This window comes from Triticum aestivum, chromosome 3A (assembly GCF_018294505.1).
Source record: "Triticum aestivum cultivar Chinese Spring chromosome 3A, IWGSC CS RefSeq v2.1, whole genome shotgun sequence".
Classification (NCBI taxonomy): Eukaryota; Viridiplantae; Streptophyta; class Magnoliopsida; order Poales; family Poaceae; genus Triticum; species Triticum aestivum.
Genome location: NC_057800.1, coordinates 639,238,927 through 639,256,988, shown reverse-complemented (window position 1 = coordinate 639,256,988; position 18,062 = coordinate 639,238,927). Strand labels below are relative to the sequence as shown.

The following is an 18,062-nucleotide window of genomic DNA, read 5'->3' as shown; positions in this document are numbered from 1 at the left end:
TATGCCGCAAATCCGACGTCGCCTCCACCCTTCACTCATTTTATGCCTATGTCAACACCCACTTTCATCGCATCATTGCTCATCTTCAAACCGATAACGGAAAAGAATTTGATAATCTCGCCATTCGCCATCTTCTATCCACGCATGGCACTATTTTTTGCTTAACTTGTCCATACACATCCCAACAAAACGGCCGTGCCGAACATGTTCTCCGCACCCTCAATGAGAGTGTCCGCGCCTTGCTCTTTCATGCACACATGCCACCTCGCTTTTGGCCCGATGCGCTCGCCACCGCCACTCTCCTTCTCAACCTCCGGCCTGTAAACCATGCTGGAACTATACCCCTCACCATCTTCTGTTCGGGTCTCCTCCATCATATGATGATCTTCACGTCTTTGGTTGTTTGTGTTATCCCAACATCACCGCTACTGCGCCACACAAGCTCGCACCACGCTCTCTCGCTTGTGTCTTTCTTGGCTATCAACCCAACACCAAAGGCTTTCGCTGCTTCGACCCGGTCTCTCGTCGAGTGTTCGTCTCACGGCATGTTTACTTTGATGAAGCTGTTTTTCCCTTTGAGCAGGTTTCATCGACAGCAGCTACGACCTTGGACGCTCCCACTCGACGGTCTCGGGGAGCCCTTGCGCTTCCTTCGCCGTGCCCGCCCTCTTCTTCCGCCGGCCCCCCAAGGCTCTCGGCAGGGTCTCACTTACCGGCTCAGGAGGAGCCGGCTTTGCCTCGGTCGGTGTCACCCATGCACGTCGTGGCCTCCCCGCCACCCGCGGCCACTCCGCCACCCGCGGCTCCACCTGCGGCCCTGTCGCTGTCACCGTCGCGGCTACCCACGGCCTTGTCGCCATCGTCATCGCGGTCACCCGCAGCCTCGTCCGCGGCTTCGTCGCCGCTGCTGGTACGGTCACCCGCGGCTTTGTCGATGGCCCCGTCGCCGTCGCTGACGCTGCCAACCGCGACTTTGCCCGCGGTTTTGTCATCGCCACCTGCGGCCTCGCCGCCCTCGTCACCCGCCGTCTCAGCCGCGGTTACTCCGTCATCATCGGCGGTCCCGTCTCCGGCTTTGCCTGCCGCCTCATCACCGGATGTCACTGTCACCTCACCTTCTCCCGAGGCTGTGGCTCCTCCTCGACGGCGGCCTCGGCCACCACCTCTGCCGCCTCATCATTCTATGGTGACACGCGCCAAGGACGAGATCCGGCAACCGAACCCTCGCTATCATAACCTCAGTGTCACGGTCGTCTCACCCATGTCGTGCTTGGTGCACTTTGCACTGAGTGATCCGCATTGGCTTTCCGCCATGCGCTCTGAGTATGATGCCCTCGTTGCCAACCGGACCTGGACGCTGGTTCCCCGTCCCCCTGGTGCTAACATTATTACTAGCAAGCGGGTATTCCGGCACAAGTTTCTTCCGGATGGCTCTTTGGACAGGTACAAGGCCCGCTAGGTTGTTCGTGGCTTTGCGCAACGTGCCGGCGTTGATTTCTCGGAGACCATTTCTCCGGTTGTCAAACCGGCCTCGATACGCGATGTTCTTCAGCTTACTACATCTCGTCATTGGCCTGTTCATTAGCTCGACATCAACAACGCCTTTCTTTATGGTCATCTCCAGGAGCGTGTTCTATGTCAGCAGCCCACTGGTTTTGTTGATCCCACTCGGTTTGATGATGTCTGCTTGCTCTCACGATCTCTCTATGGTCTGAAGCAGGAGCCTCGTGCTTGGTATCACCGCATTGCAGCATTTCTCACTGCTCTTGGGTTTCGCAGCACCACCTCGGACACGTCGCTCTTTGTGCTTCATCGAGCTGATCATGTCGCCATGCTTCTCTTGTATGTTGACGACATTGTCATCACCGCCTCTCGCGCGGACATACTTCGCGACATCATCGGTCGTCTTGGTTCTGAGTTTCGGCTGAAGGACTTGGGCGCATTGCACTTCTTCCTCGGCATTAATGTGCGACGTGATGCCTCCGGATTTTTTCTCCATCAAGGACAGTATGTTCTTGATCTCCTGGATCGTGCTGGTATGACCGACTGCAAGCCTGCTGCCACCCCTGCCGAGGCTAAGCCGAAGCTTTCTGCCACTGTTGGGCAACCTGCTACCGATGCCGCTCTATACCGCAGTATTGTTGGTGCTCTTCAGTACCTCACGCTCACCAGACCAGACATTCAGTTTGCGGTCCAGCAAGTTTGCTTGCATATGCACTCGCCCCATGACATTCACTGGTCCTTGGTCAAGCGCATTCTTCGGTATATTCGTGGCACACCGACCTTCGGTCTTCGTCTTCGTGCTTCTACCTCCACCGAGCTGCTTGCTTACGCTGATGCGGATTGGGTTGGCTGTCCCGACACTCGACGGTCCACATCGGGATATTGTGTCTTCTTCGGTGACTCTCTCATATCTTAGTCCTCCAAGCGGCAGCCCACCGTCTCTCGCTCGAGTGCCGAGGCCGAGTACCGTGTCGTCACCAATGTTGTTGCCGAGACATATTGGCTCCGTCAGTTACTTGGCGAACTTCGGGTTTCCATCCCGAAAGCCATGATGGTTTACTGTGATAATGTTTCGGCCACCTATCTCGCAGCCAACCCAGTGCAGCACAAGCGCACCAAGCATATTGAACTTGATGTTCACTTTGTCCGCGAGAAGGTACAGTTGGGTCAGCTTCGTGTTCTTCATGTACCGACCACCCAACAATTTGCCGACATTATGACCAAGGGGCTTCCAACCGCTGCATTCCAGGAGTTTCGTTCCAGTCTTTGCATCGCCGACGCTGACGCTTCGACTGCGGGGGGGGGGGGGGGTGTTGAACGTGACATATCTTGTATTTCTAATCTTATCTTCTCTAGCCTTGTATAACTAACTCCTAGAGATATGGTAGGATTAGTTACCTTGTCAGGCAAGACATCCTGTGTATATAATGTAACCTACTCCATGGAATACAATGAGTTGCACCAAATATCCTCTCTACAGTGACGAGGCGCTAAGGCCCAGAGGGGCGCTGGTGCGTGGCTAGGCGGGGTTGGTTGCACGCAGGTAGAGGTTGCCTTGTGGCTCAGACGTGAGCAGGCTGGAAGGCTACAGAGCAAAGTGCTAGCGAGTAGTGACACAAGATTTGTGAAGAAAAAAACTGCAACGTGTGGTGTATACATGTCGTGGACAACAATGGTATAAAAAAGAGGAGCAATGGGACTTGTTGAGGCATGCATGGTGCAGCCACGGAAGATACCATGGAAGTAACTTTTTTTGGGTTGCATTGCTAATTGCACACGTGGTTTTACCAGGAGGTTTGCAGGTTGGTGACACGTGCATAAGGTTCGGAGGAGCATGGAGCGCATCAGGTTCATGCATACACAGGGCGTTAAAATAATGCACGGAGATGTGCGGCGGACAAGATGCGGGGTGGAGCATGGTTGCAGTCGAATAATTTCGGCTGGGTCGGACTGGACAGTCTGATGGATCAACGTGGATGTCGGTCAAAGCAGAAGATGACAGTGATTTCAACGACGACGACATAGGAGCGTGATGCTGATGGTGGCCAAATTCTGGGGCGTGGAAACACGTGGTGCAAGCCTGAGGGTTTGTGCGGCTTCGACAAGACTGTGGCGCAGGGTTGATTCAAGGCAGTGTACACATGAGAGCTTGAAGTCGACGGAGCGTGGGATAGCATAGCGCAGCTACATGGAGTCATGTTGAAGGTGGAGCTGGAGTCTGACGGAGGACTTCACTCTCTGCTGATGGAGGGGCTACGACGTAAATGCATGGAGAGTCGAAGCCTATTTTAGCGGGATAACGAGAGACACGTGGATCGGACTGGGTACCAGTGGTCTGATGAAGACGTGATACTCGGCATCGGTCGGTGATGATCAGTGGTTCTCTGTAGTGAGGGTTGAGTGGTGTGGGTTCGCGACCTTGGGAGACTCGACCAGGATAGTAGAGGCTCGACGCAGTGATAGCGGCGAGGCGTGCGGTAAGCACGGGACACAGCGACAGACCAAGGCACTAATGGTGAAACATGTGGTCACACAAAGTGTGCAGGGTGCTGAAGCAGTGTTGACGAGTACCAGGTTCAAGTTGGTGACTAGATCTATCGAGTTTGACATGTCAGGTGGATTAGAGTGGACCATAGGGAATCTGAGAAAGTGTCGGAAAATTTGAAATTGTCAAAGGCTGAGAGAGTACATGGTATATTCTGTGGTGTTCGGTGCACATGAGAAAAGTGCGGATGACAAATACAGAAGGAGGTGGAGTGCTATAGCCGTGGGACATGTCAGAGACTATCCAGGAAAAGGGTGAGACAACTGTGGATTTGACTCAGGGTGAGACAGGGCGACGGCGAAATCCCTTCGAGTTCCAAACAAGCAGTCAAGAAAGAGTGGTGACGTTGAGTTCAGATAACTCTTATATGTGGTGTCCAATATGTGAGTTGTTTATTTTCACGCAGACAGTGGTCGGTGTGTGATGGCGTTGAACGGATTCTCCGGAAGTTGAGAGCACAAAGTAGAGTAATGAGGAACTTAATTTTGCTTGAGTGTTGACTGTGAAGAAGACGAGAAGGGACTACAGTTGCAGGTGGAGTCATATGGAGTCTGGGAGTAGCAGCGGTGCTCATGGTGTATCTCAAGTCCAATGTACATGAAGGTTCGACGCATGGATGAATCCAAGATGGTGAAGAATATTCGCCAAGGTGGAGTTTGTTAGAGTTGTGTCGAATATTATTGTACAAGGTAGGTTACAGTTGGATTTGTAGTTGTATTGTGTTTAGATAGGATATAGAGTCGTTTCACACGATGTAACATATATCCTAGGCCTCTCATATATAGCGAGGGTAGACACACGATGTAACCTATGCCAACATAATAGCACATGCACGCGGAGGAACCGGCGGCGTGTGCCGGCGCCCGGGTGGCCAGGGTGCGGTATTGTGATGGTGCCACGGGGAGGAGCGCCCGTAGTCAGGCCCCGGAAATGTAGCCATATCGGTGAACCTCGTTAACAAATCTCAGTGTCGTGCTTCATGTAATTGCTTGGTTCTTGATGGATCGACGGTGGCTTCAGATTAATTCTAACACCCCGAAGGGCCAACCTGGTATCTTGGCACCCCTCCCCCCCTCTCCAAATTCTCCTACTGCTTTTCCAATGAAATTTCTCACTGTATGAGAGGTGGCTTTGTTCACCCCTCTCTCTTGGATTTGGGAAGAAATCGTCTGCATGCCCAACTAAACTACATGAGAAGCAAAGTATGGTAGATTTTCATTGGTTATCATAGGACACCCGCCCCCTCATTCGAGCTAACTTGAGTTGCACCAATCTTATTAATGGCTCATTAACATTGATCTTCTTACCCCCAATGACTCACCATAAGCGAATCCTTTAGCACTGACATCGACTTTAATCACCTCACCTAACATCTCCACAATTTTTAGTGGCAATGGATGATATCGAAGATTAAATGTCCGCTTAATAATTCTAACTCATATCTACAATTTCTCAAATTTTCAGTCTGCTGGGCAAGACCGGTGATAAAAAATCTCCAACACTACTGCATACATCCATGGGCCTCCGTCCAAAATCCTATCTCTATCCTATTTACCCTCAAGATTGGCCACACACATTTTTCTCCAACTGAGTTAAATGAGAAACCTCTCGGGTTACCCCACCCTAGGAGTAGAGAATCTACAATTGTGTTCACATGTAGCATTTTCGGTGCAGAACCTTGCTAATCAGCGCCCACTACGGGAGCCCCTGATTCTCCACCTGGTCATCCACTATCAATTATGTGCTTTACTTCTCCAGCGAGGGCACCCTTCCCACCATTCTCTCCACTCCCCCACCATCCTTGCCCCGATTATCCGAGCTTACCATGTCCGTCGCCCTCCACCAAAACCCTAGTTCTCGACGTGCCCACCAAGGCTGGGTGGGACAATAGGAAACCCCCCACAATCAACCTCAAGTGCGACAACCCAACGGATGAGGCGGGCACTGACCTAACAGGTCAGATAGCACTACCACAGGAATCATGATCGTGCCCCGGAGATCAGAAATCACCATCCATGTTGCCGCTCGGAACCCTAACAAAACGATTCAGGGCCTGCCTCTGGAACAGCCTTGTTAAAACCCAGGAACTTGTAGAAGCAGCGACTGAGAAGTCGTCGATGTAGAGAAGACACTCACGACTGGGTTATGGATAGACCGTCTCTCCTAGAGAAGCTGGTACCAAGGAGGGTCTGAAGCTAACCCGAACTCCATGGGACACAAACCTCGTAAGTTCCCTGGCGGAGCCATATTGGGTCGAGCTTCATCGAACTAAAATGAAACTAGAGAACCAAAACACGTCGCGATGCCATCCCCTTTGCAAGGAGCCGCTGTTGTGGACATCAGACCGAATGTGTGTTGATGGACACCATCCTCCCGTTACCACTATGAGGAAGGGTATCGACATGGGGAAAGTTGAGGAACCATTACTTTGATAGCACCCGTTGTCCCAACTTCATCGTCGATGAAGAACACAACTTTTTTTCGTTCCCCCATCCCCTCCCGTCGCCGTAGAGGCGAGAAGAGGGCAGGGAACCCATGCCGCCGCCAGCGGGCCGAGGGCAAGTGTTGGGCGCTTCCTACAAGCGAAACCCTATAAAGTTACTGTGCAACACATGACATTACGAGAAACAACATAAACCCATGACAATCTGTGGTTGAAATCGCGAAAACCCACCGTTTCTCATTTGTTTTTCTAGAAAAAAAAATCTACAACTCAGACGCAATGGCCGAGAAAATTTTCTCACAGCTGTCAGGCTAGAAGGAGGTAAAATTGCATATAGCAGTGTGGAAAAGGAGCTCGGAATGCTACGGGGATCCGCGTTGCCGTCGGGCTCTGCGCTGGGAAAGACCGGGTAGGGACGTGCAGGTGCATGTAGCACAGTGGCACGATGCCCGCCCTGGCCCTGCGCACGCGGCTGTCTTGCGTGCACAAGCATGTGGCGGATCATGCGTCCATGTGCATGTGCTGCTGCTTCCGCTGGCTGGCACTGGCAGCTGCGCAATCTCACACACACTCACAGCGGCAAAGAAGTTCCCAAAGAAAGGCAGGCGGGCAGGCGCACGACGCCGTGGGAGCACCACATGGATCCGTTGATTGGCGATGCCGGTGCGCTGATGTCGCTACAGCAGAACCAAACCGATTCGTCGCCGCAGAAAGCCAGAAAAGGCTCTTTAACAGAGGGACGAAGCCGAACCCGGCCTTTTTCCCAGAACTGACGCCGAATCCCTTTCCGTGCCCGCCCAACTCGCGCCCCCTGCAGTCCTCCGTTCCAGGTCACCTCTGAAAGCTTCACGAGACTGACCACACGAGCGATGCTGGAGACCACGCGAGCTTGAGAAAATTGGGAAAACCGGGCGCACGAAGCACACCACGGGGACGGGGTCCGGGCGAGTCGACACGTCGCGCGGCATTGATGGGCATGGCAAGATAAGAACTGAAAATGTGGATGTGCAGATCTTCGTGGTGACGTGCGAGTGCGACCGCTGTGTATGTTTACGGGCGGCTGGCCAAGTCTGAGACGGCTGCGAATGGGGTGGCGCTACGCTTGTTCAGAGAAGAAAACGCCGTGGCTCTGCTTGATTGCTTACAGTTACAGACAGTCAAGGTTGCCGGTCTGGTTTGGCGTCGTGCCAGACTGACGTGACGACGGGCCGGGTCAGGGGAGTGGGAGCGGCAGCGGGAGATGGCGGCTTCGATGATTGCGAGGAGGGGAATATGAGACGAGAATATCCGTTTGGCAGGACGCGGATGGCATTGGTAGCAGCATATCCTGATCCTAGTGGGTGCCCAGCTTCTTTCTTTCTCACTCCTGGAAGTGGAACGGGCCAGCCAATCGGTGCCCGTGTGCCCGTGCTGTTAACTCGTTTGGCACCCTGTTCCTAGTTGTTCCTGCGCGATCTCCAAACTGGGGGTCAACCTATGACGGCACCGGTGGTCTTCTTTGTTGAGATGGAAGCACCGGACTACTACCACGTATAAGATTTGTCTAAAGTCAAACTACAAAATGTTTGTAATACTCCCTCCGTAAACTAATATAAAAGCGTTTAGAATACTAAAATAATGATCTAAACACTCTTATATTAGTTTACAGAGGGAGTAGTTGTTTGATACCCTGTTGGTACTTGTTCCGATTCACTTTGATTATTTGTTCTACTGTACCTCACTAGCTGCTTTTTTTTTTCTCTTCTTCTTCTTCTTTTTCTTTTTGAGCGGACCTCACCTCACTAGTACGTAGTAGCTGCTTGACGGCTGTTACACAAAGCATCAGACTTCAGACAAGAACCTGCGTTCAAGCATGGAAGGTCGTCCGCTTATTATAAGGGAGACGGATGGCCCAGGCCCAGCCCAACAGATGAAAAGGCCGGCTACGTGTCACAGTAATCCGTGAATTAGCACTAAAAAAAGTAATCCGTGAATTTCGCTCAAGGATCAGATTAGCACTGTCAGGTCCCTTCAAAAAAAGAAACTAACCAGGGAATGTTCGGTTAAACTACTACTCCCTCCATCTCATAATATAATATAAGAACATTTTTAGCTGTTACTAAGAAAAAGAACATTTATAGCTTGAAAAATGTTCTTATATTATGGGGCAGACGGAGTGCTGATCTAAAAAAGGGTTCCACTCCTAACTTTTGCTTACCGAAATTTCAAGGGCTAAATACACACCGAGTCACTGTCAAGCACCCAAACAGAATTATAAAGTAGCGCAGTATAATTCTAAATAGCTGACAATGAGTCCAAATGTAAGCAAATTTTTCCGGACAAATTTTATGCATGCAAATAGTGCACTTGCGACTTCAAATGATGGGCGATCTTGAGCCTTCACATACAATGGAAGCTTATTCCTCCAACAGAATGTCCACAATACAGCTGAGCTACCAGTTCCTCCGCAAAATGGGGAGCGTCGCGTCAAAAAAGATCTAACCATTATACACTGACGGTCAGGGTACACACAAGGAACAACACACGGTGTGGGAAGAATTTCCTATAGCTATGTGCACTGCAAAGAGAGGCGTAAACTATCAACAAGCAGGGGCAAAACTTTACGCGTTGAACAGCTTACGGAACGGCCCGTCCTTCCGGTCTTTGGCCGCCTCTGTCAATGCTAGGAACCTCTTGAACCCCGTCGTGGCGGCGCCGCGCCCGAGCGCTGCGGCGCGGGCGAGCACGTCCTCCCGGTTGGCCAGAGCGCCCGTCAAGGCGGTGGACATGCTCGGTGACGCTGCGACGGCTTGGGTTGGGAGCGGGACTGGTGCCATCGGGACTGATGCTGTGGCTGTGGCAACTGGTGGCGCGGCTGTGGGGGTAATGGTAGGGTGCTTGATGCTGGGACTGTGCTTGTTGAAGTCTTCCAGTATAGCTTGTTGGTCTGCTTTCTTCAAGCCCTGTGGCAACGCGCAAAGAGCAACAGAAACAATGAAGCTGTGTTAGGCAACCATACCGATGGAAAGCTGCACCTGGCGTATAAGGAGTTCAAATTTTTAAGCAAAAACCTTAAGCTCAAGTATCCGCTGAAACTCAAGAGGCGTGCCTTCTGGAAGGAGAGCACGGTAGGTACTGGCAACAGAATCAACTGGTGACAAAATAACCTGCATTGAGTAATGTTATTAGCTTGATCCTATCTGGGTGTAATGCAAAGTGCCTTTCCACAGTACTCATGTAGACCATCGAAACCTAAATTCATTTTTCCCAATTTACCTTGAGGAGTGCTTCAGCTTTGCTCATTTCCCGGGTTACAAACTTTGAGTAGCTAGCCGCAACTGTAGTCTGTTACACGCAATACAAAAAACCAAGTGTGAGGTACGAAAAATAACGCAAAAAAAAAGTCTTTTTGCAACCAAGTATAAAGTGCAAATATGCTGCCTTGTGAAGCCAACAAAGCAAATTCATTGCACTCATTGGCTGCCAACCTTCTTTGAGTAACATTTTGAATTTGAACAATTCTAAACATATTTTACTATTTGCATGGCCAATTTCTTTCAAAGATTCAATGAAGACTTAGTACAAAATAATTACTACTCCACCTGGCTGGTTTCCTAAACCAGTCACTGTTAACTGAAAATACGTAGGCTATGCAGTATGGCGTGATGATTTTGTTCTGGCAAGACAAGGTTACCTGTTTCCCAAGAGCTGGGATGTCCAATAGAACAGTCTTAACCGCTTGAGTATCCAAAAGCATCTGAAGAAACAATGCAAAGTGATGAAATCTGTGCTAAATAGTAGTACTAAATAGCTTTTTTAAATTCATACGCACCTGCTGTGCACCAGTTTCCGATATGTGCTTGCACTTGTATATATTGAGATAAAACCGAGGACCAAGCGAGGCAGCCAGCTGCAGCACAACAATGAAAAAGGTATAATAAACAACGTTGATAGAAAAACAAGTGATAAGGACCTACAAGGTTTTATCTATAATAAAGAAAATGCTGAACTTACTTTGTCGAGGAAATACTGGAAGTAAGTAGGTGAAAGCAGGCTACCTAGCGCAGGAACGGTACTGGACAAAATAGAGCTGATACAATTCACGTACCTGGAATGGAACAATGTAAAACTTAGCTTCAAATAGAGTAGGGAAAAACTCAGTGAAACCACTTAGCAGTTATTTATAAAGTTGAATAAACTGAAGAATACAGCGTTCCAAACTTTCAATGAACTGATTTTTATGACAATAAATATGTAGTGCAAACATATTTGTGCTCGAGTGTGCTAGTTTTAGCATGAGCCATTGGTTGGACTATTTAGAAAAACTCGATGGGGCGATAACTTCGAATTTTAGGGGATTGCATGCAAATTCTGCATCCATGCTTCTGCCATGAGAGTTGGTGTATATGCATCTCTTTACAAGTAACGGCATGCCGCTTCCCATAATACAGACCCCAATTGGCAGTTCATATCAAATATCCTCTTCTTTTCAGTCAGAGAAAACCAACTACATCAGCTATGAGATATGTGACATCATTGCAATTTTATGGAACAGATACATTTTTCACAGCCCATGAAATATAGGCCATGGGGCAGTGAGTGGCTTAGCATAACTTCATATTACTTTCAAATATTAGTGGGGGGTGTGCTATAAAGGGGATTTGGCAAAATCCTACTCGGATTGATCGCCGACACTTTCAAGAGTCGACCATGGAACGCGAGTCATTGCAACCATTTCAGCGTCAAATTTGGTTTCTACGCCATGCACAAGTGTCATCAATGCTTTTGTGATCACAGCTGAGAATTCATCCTGCAAGCATTGAAGTATTAAGATATTTCCTAGAAATCTAATAGTGATATTAGAATTAGGTAGAAAGAAGAATAAAACAGAAAGATCAGTCACCTGAACGTCAGACACGTCCACCTTGTCAGAAAACTGAGAACTAATTATCTTAGCAACATTCTCAGCTAGCTCACCAGACTGCCAAATTTACAGAGAAAGTTAATTCACATGAGCATACAGAGGCATCACACACATGCAAGCACAGACATAAGGAAAGATTAGGTACATGCTGCTCCGTACTAAGCTTCCCTCTCCTCCAACCAACTTTGCACCGAGACTGACAACAGGCCAGCTATGCTGACAAACCAGCATATATGATGCCGTTTTTTGCTCAATTGCAATCAGAATAGTATACCATCTTTTTTTAATCAAGAAACGTAAAGCTATTGAAGGGACTTTCACCCAGGAAGCACTGTGCGGCCCATCTCTGGTGCCACCCACTTCCAATGCCAGCTTTCCGATGTGAAATGCATGGTGGCTGGGTCTTATGACGAGGGACTGGAAAAGTGCCAGGTGTTATGCTATGGGCATCACAACATGGTACGCTTGGAGAACTGTGGAGAAGGGCTAGGTAACTGAAAATATGCAGGGGTTCGATTCCAAAAGTAACCAATGTTGGCAGCATGTGTTACACACTTGTTTGCAGTGGGTTTTTTTTTTTGAAGTGCGGTAATAATTTATGACACATAGCTAACTTTCCCCAGAAGGGGAAGAAACGTTTTGGTGAACAGCAGAACTGTAAACATTTACTGGAGAATAGAACGCTACTACTTGAATGCATAAACCTAGAATTTATTTAGTCCGAACATGTTGTTTCTGTCTCTCCAAGCAAGTTCCATAATTCTTGTCGTGGACAGTAATTTATTTCTGTTTTCTTCTACACCTACCAGCTATGGCTTAATAGAAAGAAAACTTACCGTTTGGTGACAATATTCTGCGGTATTTACAATGTAACATATCATTTTCTCGTCCCTGTCAGAGGTCTGCAGTGCCCACAGAACATAAAATGCTGTTACCAGATGAGGAAAACAAGTGATCGAAAAGCAACCGGTGCAATGATGATTGTCATACCCTGATCTGCCCGTCGGTACCAGTAGCAGCTGCAACAATGCCAGTACCACCTTTTGGCAACCTGGCATATAATTTTGCTGCATAGGCCTTAAGTATTCTTTGAAATACCTAAAAACAAATGTATTTCATCATCAATGAATCTGTTTAAATTTATCAGATGTGATAACTTATAAAATCGGCAGACAGAACCATAGTCGCTGAACTAATAAACGTGTGTTCAGTTGAACCATATGGTTGATTATTCAAGGTTATTTCATGGCGCATTCTTGTTCTGTAGGATGATACCTGTCCTATACTCTTTTTAACAATTGAACGGTGGATAAGAATCAACATTAGACATTGCAAGGAAACATATATGGTTCTCCATATGCAGCAATTTTCGGTGATGGAAATGCCAAATCACCTAATGTCGAGTCCATATTAAATTTTAGCACACCTGGATCAAGCATCATTATACATAGCAAAACAAAATGCTCAATAATCACATATGGAGAAAGTCGATGGAATTGGAAAATTAAAGAAAATCTGAGAGGTGCGCAAACAGTATGCATGAAGGCATAACATTTGGAAAGAACATGGAATTATCCATACAAAGGAAAACTGTTAACAAAATCTGGAAACACTGTATACCTGAAACAAGTTGAATAATGTTTGGTTCTTTGTCAATGCACTGCACCTCTTTAAGCTTCTTCTAATTACCAAGAACACCTGCATAAGAGAAATTGCAAAGCAGATTAACATAATGTTTTGAAATATGTTGTGGACCATCAAATGCAGATTTGCACATGAGATCTGCTACGGACGGCTTCAGGAAAAACAAACATAGTTATAGCACACCGGCAAAGTTTTGACCAATCTTGAATTGCTATTTGCTATCAGTCACATGTAGTAAATTTGCCAGAAACAAGATTTCGAAGTAGCAAGAATTATTTCCCATACCTGCATGCTGCTTGATAGAATGTTTGTTTGACTCCCTTCCTCAATTTCCCATTTTTCTTCCTGCCAGCATAGAAGGGCGAAATCAAGCTAAGCAGGCTCAAACACCAAGAGTTCAAACTTTTAAGTATGTCTATACTTGTCTAGCGTACCTGGATAAGTTTATCTAATTGTTCGACCAAAGATTTCTCCTCTAGTTCTATGTACACAGCCATGTATGGCTCAAAACAAGATGATATAATCCCATGAAAGTTGAACTGCCAGAGTACAGAGCAAAATATGATATATATGAGTATATGACACATAGCTCGTAATTCAAAGAAGTAATAAACATGCACTGGCCCATAGTTGATAAACTACTAACCCCAGCACCAGGAACTGACAAATCTTTCTGCTTCTCTTTGTCCTGCCAGTAAAGAATTGCAGAAGAGTTGGAAAGAAAATATCAACAGAGGAAGAAAACAGTTGAGACTAAGCAAGTAAGCAGCAAATACTTGTTCAGCTTCATCATTGGGCACTCCCAGTTTCTTCTCGTATTTCTTCCGTATATCTGAAACAATTTTATTGTGTTCCGTACCCTCATTTTCATCATCACTTTCCAGCTCTCTATTCCGAGCAGTCGTGGTTCCTCCACTGAATTTCTCAGCCAGTTCTTCCTCAAATTCAAGGGTTCTTTGCAACGCCTGCATTGCACGAATCGCAGAGTGTTTGGCGCAGAAGTTCCATATCGTAAATGAATGATTGCACACTCAGTTAAAACATTCGACATATGTAGTATGACACAGCTCATAATCCAAGATATAAGCTGCTACGGCATTAATGCATTATGTTGTACATAATTCCGTTACTTCATTGATATTTGTCGCATTAAAACCAACAGAAATCTAACAATATACCAGAAGCAAGATGAAACCAATAGAAAAATCATCCAAAAGATAAAATGATTTGATATGATATAGGTATCAGTCGTCTGCACAAAATGGTAAGACAAAGGGCACATAGTAATTCCCATCTGTCACCCATACTTCCAAGAAATAACAAGCAACTTACCAATAATAAAGTTGCAACATCTGGCTTTTCTTTGAGATTATTCAGGATATCGACAAGTTGGGTCCTGGAAAAGAAGCAATTTGTTACCAGTAAACTAATTCGTCCAGCAGAAGATAATAATTGATCTGACATCTGAATGGTCAAATATAATTAGTGACATGATGCATAAAAGAGGATGTAAACTAAGTTAAGTGATGGTTGCTTTAGTTCTATGTAAAACTCCGTGCTTGGCGAAGAAAAGTAGGAAGTTCATAAAATGCAAAAGTGGAGAAGCAAAATCAAACCTTGTAATCTTGCAGAACTGGATACACAACAGATAATCAACATGCCAGGAAGGTGGAAATATTTTCCAGGTATCTTCATTTGACCGCAATCGACGCTTAATCCATGCATATCTCCTTTCAGTCTTGTCTAACTTGGCCAATTCTGTTCCCCCAAAGAAGCATCAGAATAATAATGGAGCAACATGTACACACATTTGTAATAAAGTGAACTAGACAACTGATGTATGTAACATATACAAGGTTTTGACCTGCTCCGTCAAAGATCTGCTTATACGAGATAAGCTCCTTGCTGCAAAAATTCTTTACTAGTTCTTCCCTCACGGACGGTTCCAGAGCATCAACCACCAAACAAGCATCAGATAGCTGCTGCAATAGATCCTCATCTTCTGTTTCCTTCCCAGTCCCTAAGCTGCAAAGTTATACTAATTTGTGGATCTGTTTCATAGTTTGAATTATATAGCAAACAAAATAGTTGGTTAATAAATACTCCCTCCATCTAAAAATAAGTGTCTTTGATTTAGTACAATTTTGTACTAAAGTTGTACTAAATCGAAGACACTTATTTTGAGATAGAGGGAGTACAACTTTGGCAGTGCTTCAATGTGTTCCCATTTCTCAGGCATGAAATAGTCAGGATTCCCAAACTGCCGGTCCAGCAGGGAAAGTATTTGATAAAGTAGCCTATTTAGGGAATATAAATTTTTATGGCTTTTTCAATCAAGTTATTTGCTATTCACTGGATTCGAACTATAGCCGCTGATAAAACCTCACTCATTGAGTGATAATACTTGAAAAATGACGAGGAAATGAAAAGGTGCCACTTCCCAAGTTTGGACACCTGTTTCTAGCTTACTCAGGGATTAACTGTCATTTGCATTGATCTTACTTGCAGTACCTGACTGGTTTACTACTCCAGATAGTGTTGCTACCAAGGACAAAACAAAGTTCATTTGTTGTGTACCTTGTAAAATCTGAATATACATGAGATTTGAGGATTTTCTTGATGTTCTTGAGTTTCTCTCTGAGCTCTGATATTTTTGGCACATCCCGATAGGCTTCAAAATGACTGCACAGCTGGTTCACTGCCTGAAGGGAAAAAAGGGTAATGAACTTTCCTGAATAACATATGCACACAAATAAAAGCACCAGCATGCCAATTCAAAATGGTTACAGTAAGAGGTAGCATGGAGATCAACGCTAGAAAGTTTGCAGATGTATCGCCGATTAATGTGTCCTACACGCTTACCTCGAGTTGTGCAGCTGCTTCTTTGTACTGACGCTTTGAGGCCATGACCTGAAGTTGCTCGACAGCAGAAACTGGACATGACATATGCACATTATGAATTAGCTTAGGTAGATGTATTTTTTCTGCTGAACATTTCTTTTTAAGCACAGTAGCGCGTACTCCAAATAAAGGGAAGTAAAGAAACTAACCAAGCATAGTAAGGCGGTGAAGAGCCGTTATTGTAGTTGTTATATGCCTCTTGGCGCAATCCAACTTCTTTATGTCCCGGCAGATTTCTTGAACCATTGTTTCACTTTGTTCAGCCTTCGTTTTTATTTCACGTATCTTATACATTAGTTCCTGTTAGTACAGAGCAAAGTTAAACTCCAATCATTCCATAAAGTATTCACTCCAGTACCTGATTAACATCCTACCCTTTTCCCCTAAATAGACATCCTACCCTTTCCAGAGCTAATCCAACTACAGCTTAGTAAGACTTGCCACTCAATCGATTATCGAGTAAGTTCATTGTGGGCAAAATGCAAATCATACAGAAAGGGGGAAGTATAACCTGAACAGCATTTGTGGCTGCAGCAAGTTCTTCCTTGGCCTTGGTTCCCGAGTTACTCTGTGGAGTAGCAATATCTTCCCGTTATCAGATATAGTATAACCATAAGCAACAATAAGCAAATACCAAACAATTCTGGAGCATATTCAAAGTAAATTCACTGCAATTGCATCATCATAATACCACACTACTTCCTCGTACCAAAGTACATAACACATCAGTTCTAAATGCAAAGAGCGTGGATATTGCGAACCACAACACTGCTACAAATGGATCACGAGATAACGAGCCCGAACCTGCTGTCGGACGGCGGCGAGGATGCTGGCGTCCACCCGGCGAATCTCGCTCTGAATCTTCTGCATCAGCGGCTCGACCCCCGACAGCGACGCCTCTGCCAAGCCGCAGAAGAACAAACGCAAGCTGTAAACCCTATAATCCTCGAGCAGCCAATGCTAAATCTCGGGACAGCGAAGCTCGAAACGAGCGCATTGCCGCCGCCGCAGCAGCAGCATCGCGAGCGAGCAGCCTAGCCGAGGAAACGGGAATCGAATTCGAGCGGCGGGCGTACCGGTGGGGAACATCTGGTTGATGTACTCGAGGGCGCTGGACTTGTCCATGCCGGGCAGAGATCTCGCCGCCCCGAGCGCTGGCTCCCCGAGGATCTGGAGGGTTCTAGAAGGATCTGGGAGCAGGGGAGCGCGACTGGAAGGGGGCCGATCCGATGGGACCCGGGCGGTTGGGGAGCCGGGCTCCCTCCCGCGTGCGCGGGGGAGGAAATGGAAGGCGGGGACTCGTCGGCGGGGTCGTCCGCGTCGGCGTCGGCGTCGCCCGCTCGACCGATTTGTGCTCGGCGGCGGTGGGCGCCGAGTCGTGACGAGTCGGTTGCTGGCAGGTGGAGCCCCGGTATACCCGCTTTCCTGCTCTGAACCCGAACTTCATCACTGGTAGTCAGGCTATTTTTTTTTTAACTTGTTGGTCGAGTAAAATGAAATGCACGTAGTGACTTTCTTGCTAGTGAGGGGGGCATGCAGAATTAGTGAGCTAATAATGGTACGAATATTCAAATATACTCCCTCCGTCCCAAAATTCTTGTCTTAGATTTGTCTAAATACAAATATATCAAATCACGTTTTAGTATTAGATACATCCGTATCTAGACGAATCTAAGACAAGAATTTTGGGACGGAGGGAGTACATAAGCTTCTAAAACCTACACTTAAAGTTCAAATTTCAAGGTTGGCGAGTTCCAATGAGGTTAGGGTTTGGTGGAGGAAGAGCCGAGCACGTAGCTTCTAACGCATTCACAAAGTAAGGGGGAAAGCCGATTACCACAACATCATCAAGCCCTCGCATCAATGCGTTGTTGATCAATGCTACCGCAACTAAGATCATATAGATGGTAACAAATCCGCTCGTTGCGCTCGTCGCTTTCCCACAATAGTGACTAGGCCCTAACAGTGACTTGGTCTAATTTTTTGAATTTTACGTGGACTGCAAAGCGGGTATTGGGTGGACTTGGCTTTGCTCATGTAATTGTTGTATGGTCGTCCAAATCTTGGTGGCATAGTCGATACAAGTTTTCGTTGTGTCGATTGTGTAGTTCATTTGGTACTGT

General features: G+C 46.8%; 1 protein-coding gene across 1 annotated transcript; it reads right to left on the bottom strand.

Moving 5' to 3' along the window:
- Window positions 1-8,792: 8,792 nt before the first annotated feature.
- On the bottom strand, window positions 8,793-17,367 carry LOC123062804 (vacuolar protein sorting-associated protein 53 A). The gene is made up of 24 exons (XM_044486476.1): window positions 17,016-17,367; window positions 16,744-16,838; window positions 16,451-16,507; window positions 16,089-16,239; window positions 15,901-15,971; window positions 15,616-15,740; window positions 14,903-15,063; window positions 14,655-14,796; window positions 14,371-14,434; window positions 13,815-14,003; window positions 13,685-13,726; window positions 13,473-13,577; window positions 13,324-13,383; window positions 13,015-13,092; window positions 12,385-12,492; window positions 12,231-12,296; window positions 11,374-11,451; window positions 11,147-11,280; window positions 10,485-10,578; window positions 10,303-10,380; window positions 10,165-10,227; window positions 9,747-9,815; window positions 9,542-9,637; window positions 8,793-9,433 (listed from the first exon to the last, which is right to left on the bottom strand). Exons 1-24 carry the CDS (start codon window positions 17,062-17,064, stop codon window positions 9,092-9,094), a joined length of 2,517 nt encoding a protein of 838 aa, XP_044342411.1. The 5' UTR covers window positions 17,065-17,367; the 3' UTR covers window positions 8,793-9,091.
- Between the last annotated feature and the right edge of the window lie 695 nt (window positions 17,368-18,062).

Bases quoted from the DNA above. Each gene is read 5' to 3' on its own strand.
- LOC123062804 (XM_044486476.1), bottom strand. From the start codon at position 17,064: ATGGACAAGTCCAGCGCCCTCGAGTACATCAACCAGATGTTCCCCACC. The intron at 12,297-12,384 runs GTATGACAATCA...TGGGCACTGCAG, and splicing joins GTACCGACGGGCAGATCAGG to ACCTCTGACAGGGACGAGAA. The intron at 10,381-10,484 runs GTAAGTTCAGCA...GTTGTGCTGCAG, and splicing joins TCCAGTATTTCCTCGACAAA to CTGGCTGCCTCGCTTGGTCC.